The sequence below is a fragment of the Arachis duranensis genome, chromosome 6 (assembly GCF_000817695.3).
Source record: "Arachis duranensis cultivar V14167 chromosome 6, aradu.V14167.gnm2.J7QH, whole genome shotgun sequence".
In the NCBI taxonomy this organism is placed as follows: Eukaryota; Viridiplantae; Streptophyta; class Magnoliopsida; order Fabales; family Fabaceae; genus Arachis; species Arachis duranensis.
The window spans coordinates 73918695-73924753 of record NC_029777.3 but is presented as its reverse complement, the minus strand read 5'-3'; the positions used below and the strand labels follow the sequence as shown (position 1 = coordinate 73924753).

At 35.0% G+C, this 6059-nt stretch overlaps 1 protein-coding gene across 1 annotated transcript; it reads right to left on the bottom strand.

The window, feature by feature from the left end:
• Nucleotides 1–2488: 2488 nt before the first annotated feature.
• LOC127748318 (trafficking protein particle complex II-specific subunit 120 homolog) lies at nucleotides 2489–3712 on the bottom strand. The gene is made up of 2 exons (XM_052262579.1): nucleotides 3087–3712; nucleotides 2489–2985 (listed from the first exon to the last, which is right to left on the bottom strand). The coding sequence occupies exons 1-2, from the start codon at nucleotides 3092–3094 to the stop codon at nucleotides 2763–2765; spliced, it is 231 nt and encodes a 76-aa protein (XP_052118539.1). The 5' UTR covers nucleotides 3095–3712; the 3' UTR covers nucleotides 2489–2762.
• Nucleotides 3713–6059: the final 2347 nt, after the last annotated feature.

Below are 6059 nucleotides of genomic sequence, written 5' to 3'. Positions count from 1 at the left end.
ATGCATAAAAGAGCCTTGACTTGGAAATGAGAATCTAAGAAATTCTATCATCGCCATAACCACAACTATGATAATTATGATGAGTCAATCTCATCTAGTTAACCCCTAACATCGATGAGTAGGTCAAGCAAGTATAATTGACCTTAATCCATAAGTCTTAGCTAACTTACCAAATTAATTAGTAAAAAACTAGCGTCAATGGAAACAAGAGTCAACTAACTACCCAAGAATTACCACTAAATGTCGGACATCATGAATCTAGTATTCTAGGAACTCAAATCCCAAGGCAAGGTGTGAAAATCTACTCAAAATTACTAAGTGATTTTTTCACAAACACTTGCTGGGCATAAAACCAAAACATGTGAATTATAAAGAAAAATAGAAAAGTATAATCAACTATTCACAATATCAACAATAGACAATCAACCAAGCATATATAAAGCATAAAACATCAAATTCATCAATCAAAACTTCAAGAAACCCAAAACTGAAAATATGAATAAAGTAACTTGAACCATGAAACAAAATAGCAAAAGTTTTGTAATTAAAGAGGAAATTAAAGAGTACTTACAATAAAGATGAGAAAAATCCAAGATCAAAGTTTGCTATAAAATGCTACAATAAACCCTAATTAAAAATCCTAAGAGAGTTCTCCCTAATCTACACTACTCCTGCTCTTACTATGTAAAACTATGTAAAAATAAGTCCTAATTTTCTAATGAAAGCTTTCCCCTTCGTATGGCTTCAATCCCCCTTCATATAGCACTTCAAAACCAGTTCAGCTTTCCAAAATTGGGCCAGAAAAGTCCCAAAATCGCGAGCCACGTGACTTTTTAATGAAGTCACGCGCATAGACTTGTGCGTACGCACAGGGTTGTGCATAGGCATACTTGTTGATTTCTGTACTTATGCGTGGGCACAGAAAGTGTGCGTAGGCACACTCTGAAATACTTTTATCCTTTGTTTTCTTCGTGTTTTCTCCCTTTTTGCATGCTTTCTTCCACTTCTACCAAACCATTCTTTCTTTTAGGATCTGAAATCACTCAACAAGCATATCACGGCATCGAATGGAATAAAAGTGGGATTAAATTGCTCAATTTAAGCACAAAAACGCATGTTTTCACATTTATGTCCAATTTAGGGATGAAACACAAAAGTATGCTATTTTAGTGATTAAATATGAGTTTATATGATAAAATCTGTCCAAATCAAGTCAAAATATCTCATCAAATATGAATTCATCAATTATCAGAGTTCAAACATATAACATCATCATCATTTATGAATTAATAAACTACTTTGCAATGAAAAAATTAAGAATGACAAGAATGAGGAGAAACTTTTTAAAGATTTTTTTCTTTTTACTAAGAGAGCCAACAAGTTATGGATCACCACCCATTTTATAATAAAGTTAAGATAAAAAAAAGAGAAGAAGAAAAAAAAAGAGAGAAATTTGGATAGATATATAGGAATATATATAGGATGAAAATATATAAAAGATTAACTAACAAAAAATATATATGTATACAAAGAAAATTTTGTTAGAAAATATTAGAAAATTTTTAATTGATCCTTATTTATTAGAAAATGTTAGATATACCGATTTTATTTTAGTTGTATTTAAACTCACCAAATGACAAAAGTTGATTGTTTTCACATTTTATTTTATATTTTTTCTCCAAGAAAGAAAGAGAGTCTATTTCACATGCTACTATTGGAGACTCTCCTAATTAATAACGTCCAATCTTAAATTTGTGGTAGCTTTTGCAATTCGCAAGTTATAATGAAAAAGTAAATAATTAATTTTTCAACTAAAACAACAGTGAAAGCAACTTACATCCTAATTTGTCATATTCAAAATCAAAACCTTAGATACTTGTACCATTACAGAATTTAAAAAAAAAATAATTAAAGAATTTAATTAATAAACATCTTAAAAATTTTATTTTTTTTATATTTTTAATACATTTTGAACATGTTAATGTATTAAAAATATAAAAAAGGTTATTATTTTATGAGGAGAGCATTGCGGTCTAAATGTTAATTTTAAATAAGGGCGTTTGCAAGGTTATGACAATATAAAGACACGCAGTTCAAATCGTGTGTACAAGGTTTTAAATTCAAACTATATTATCATATATATAAAGAGTTGAAAGTTGAAACAATTTTCCAAAGACATATTGAGTATTGACCAACATAGCCCGAGTATTTTCCGGTTTTTATTTTTGGAAAACCAACAATAAGCAGGCCCACGAATTATGATGTAGTGGCAATATTTAGCATATGCAGCAGGTTTCATGGAAGTCCAATACTCTGAAACCATAAACTCTAACAAGACTTGAGATTATTGGATTAGCCGTTGTCTCCCAACCAGAAAACTTATCTATACAAGAATGCATGACCCGCAACTGAAGCTTGGATGAGATCATAGATTTGACTGCCTTTTAAAGAGCTGCACCAAGTTCAAATTCAAGCTAAGACTCAGATAAGATTTAATAACCTTTAGTGTGTGAATTGTGTATTTATTAATAAATTTGAGCATGTTGGCAACTATCGCATCACAGCACAATCGAATTTGACATGATTTACAGTTGAAACCTCAATGTCTTCAGTTGGATTCTTAATTTAGAGAGCACAACTCCAAGAAATATCAATCAGAACCACCCAGGGGGCATCATATGAAAAACTCATACAAATGATAACACCCTAAATCCACAAATATAAGCTCATGAAGTTCACATCGTATTTATAGACAAAAAATGTCAAGCAGTTTCGTGAACACGAACGCGATACGGTGGTCTCCGGCAGAAAATTGGCTCGGATGGTGAAGTGGCCTTCGCACGAGCACGTAGAATGTCGCTTGGATTATCAATCACTGCTGCGGCTAATAGCGTGTACTCTCCCGGGACAAGAAAATGCAAGCAGAAAGAATGTGTGATTTGTTGAAGCGGGGGAATTTCCACACTGATGTCACTTATAACACACCTGAAAAACATTGATTAAAGCAAAAACATAATACAGTGTTAGAAAAGTTTACAAATGCATGCCAATGGCTGAAAGTGGAAAGCAATTATTATGGACATTACCTGTCCATAAAACAGTTGCTTTGGTTTCATCGACACAATTCTCCCCAGCTACATCTCTGCATGTAATATTGAAATTGATTTTGATCATATCCTTTGTGTTGGTACGAACCAGAACCTCCGATCCATTGGCTTTATTTCATGTGCAATCACTGAACCTTTGGAAGCAGAAGATTCGCCGATATTAGATTCTTTATCAGGATCAGGTTTTTCTGATTCAACATCATGTCCAGTGAGCCTCAACATGAAAGTCAGTGGATCAGGTATCAAGACATCCATGATTGATGTCTGCAATGCTGCCTGGATCGTGTCCTTGATATTCAACTAGACAGAGCTATTGTGTCCCGAATGCCACCGAACCTTGATCCTGGAGATAAGGTTCTTGATACAAGCATTAAGCTCGGCTTCTTTTGAGAGAAGGTTGTGCTTCTGCCAGCTGCCGGATTGTCCCTTATGAAAAAGGAATCATCAAGAATAGGTAATTTGAAATGCTTGAGTGGCACTAAAACCCTTGCCGAGCAATCCCTATCGATTCTTGTCTTAGGATTGCTGTGTTCAACAGCATCCTGATCAGCAGAATGATTTCCCTCTTTGCAAGATTGTCTAGTTTGATGGAGACATTGATTTCAAACGCAATGTAAGTTGGATTAGATACTCGCGTTCGAGAAATCTCAGTCCCCAATACTAGAGATACTCCATATAAAGGTTCAAACAAGAACCTGTCTAACAGCGAAAGTACTAAAAATAATTTTTTCACAACTTGTGCGATTAAATAGGCAATACCAGAGATACTCCAAGCAGCAAAATATAATGGCAGAAATTAAATAATCAGACACCAGAATTTTAACGTGGGAAAACCTCCAAAAGAGGGACAAAAAATCCACGGGACTTAGTCCAGAAAAATTTTCCACTATCAGAATAATGGGTATATAAACAGTCTTTCTAGTAACACTAGGGCATCTCAACAATCAACAAAATACATCATCAAAATTGATGGAATCAACATAAACCCTCCACAAAAGTAGGTATCTTAAGTCAGACAAAAGAGAGGGCAAGCCAACTTTGATCACATTGAATCGGTAAACTTGCTCCATTTCTTATGAAATTTTAGTATGTTATTCCTGGTGTAGAGATGAACATTAGGATATAACTTACTAATTGTATTGCCTTCTCTTTTGCCTGATTTGAGATACCTACTTTTGTGGAGGATTTATGTTGATTCCATCAGTTTTGATGATGTATTTTGTTGATTGTTGAGATGCCTTAGTGTCACTAGGAAGACTGTTTGTGTACCCATTATTCTGATAGTGAAAGATTTTTCTGGACTAGGTCCCGTGGGTTTTTTGTCCCTCTTTTGGGGGTTTTCCCACGTTAAAATTTTAGTGTCTAATTATTTAATTTCTGTCATTATATTTTGCTGCTTGGAGTATCTTTGGTACTGCCCATTTAATTGCACAGGTTGTGGAAAAATTATTTTTGGTGCTTCCATTGTTAGACAGGTTCTTGTTTGAACCTTTTGTTGAGTTTTTCCAACAAAGTGGTATCTAGGGCTTTGGTTGTTTATCTCTGTGCTGATTAAATGGAGGAAAATACTCATGGACCGAATATGGTCAAACTAAATTCCCAAAATTATTCAATTTGAAAGACCCTCATGGAAGATTTGTTGTATAGCAAGGACTTGTATGATCCTGTGGAGGGGGATAAATCCAAAGGTACCAAATCTAATGCTGAATGGAAGAAGCTGAATCGGAAGGCAGTTGCTTTGATTAGGCAATGGCTTGATCTTAGCGTGTATCAATATGTTGACACTGAAGCTTGTCAATATGAAATATGTTGAAGGTAAATCAACGCCGGAGCACTTGAGCATTTTTCAGGAGATGGTGAACTAACTGACAAATAATGAAATCACTTTGAATGATGAGTTGCAAGCCTTGTTGTTGTTGAGCTCTTTGCCTGATAGTTGAGAAGTTCTGGTTGTGACATTGACTAACTCAGCTCCAAATGGGAAGTTGACGTTAGTAATGTTTAAAGAGAGCATGTTGAATGAAGAAGACAGAAGAAGAGAGCGAGGTTTGACTAATGTCTCCTCCCAGTCAAAAGCACTTGTTTCAAGTTATGGGAGAGAAGTCAAAGTAGAAAATCTCACAGTTCTGACAGGTCAGAGAGTCAAAACAAGTCAAGAGAAAAGTACAAGCCAAGAAAGGAGTTTATTTGTCACCATTGTGGCAAGTTGGGGCATATCAAGAGGTATTGTAGATTCTTGAAAAGAGAACAATCAAGGGGAAGAAACGAAGACAAAGGTAAAGATAGTAATAAAGAAACTGCTGCTATTGTTTATAAGATGTTATCATCACATATGATGAACATTATGTGAATCTTGTCTGTGATGATTCTACTTGGATGGATTCTGGTGCCTCATGTCATGTCACTCCGAGGCGTGAATTTTTCACTTTTTATACTGCTAAAAATTTTGGCAAGATCAAATTGGGAGATAAAGGAGTGTGTGATATCATTGTGTGGGTGATTTGTGGCTTGAAACCAACATGGGATGCAAGTTGCAGTTGAAGAATGTTAGGCATACGCCAGATATGCGGTTCAATCTCATTTCAGTGAAGGCAATAGATTAAGAGGGGTATTGTACTTCCTTTGGTAGTGGAAAATACAAAATTACCAAAGGAGATCTCATTGTTGCTAGAGAAGACAATAGTCTCACTACTCTCTACCAGTTGCAAATAAAGTTGTGCAAAGAAGATGTGAATGTAGCTGATGATTCCTCTTCTGATTTGTGGCATATACATCTTGGTCACTTGAGCGAGAAAGGACTAAGTGTCTTGGCCAAGAAGCACTCACTTTCCGTGAAAGGTACAATTTTAAATACTTGCCCTCACTGTTTTGTTGGTATGCATGCTAGAGTATCATTTCATAATTCTGGACCTCATAGGAGATCACATGTTCTAGATTTAGTTCACACTGATG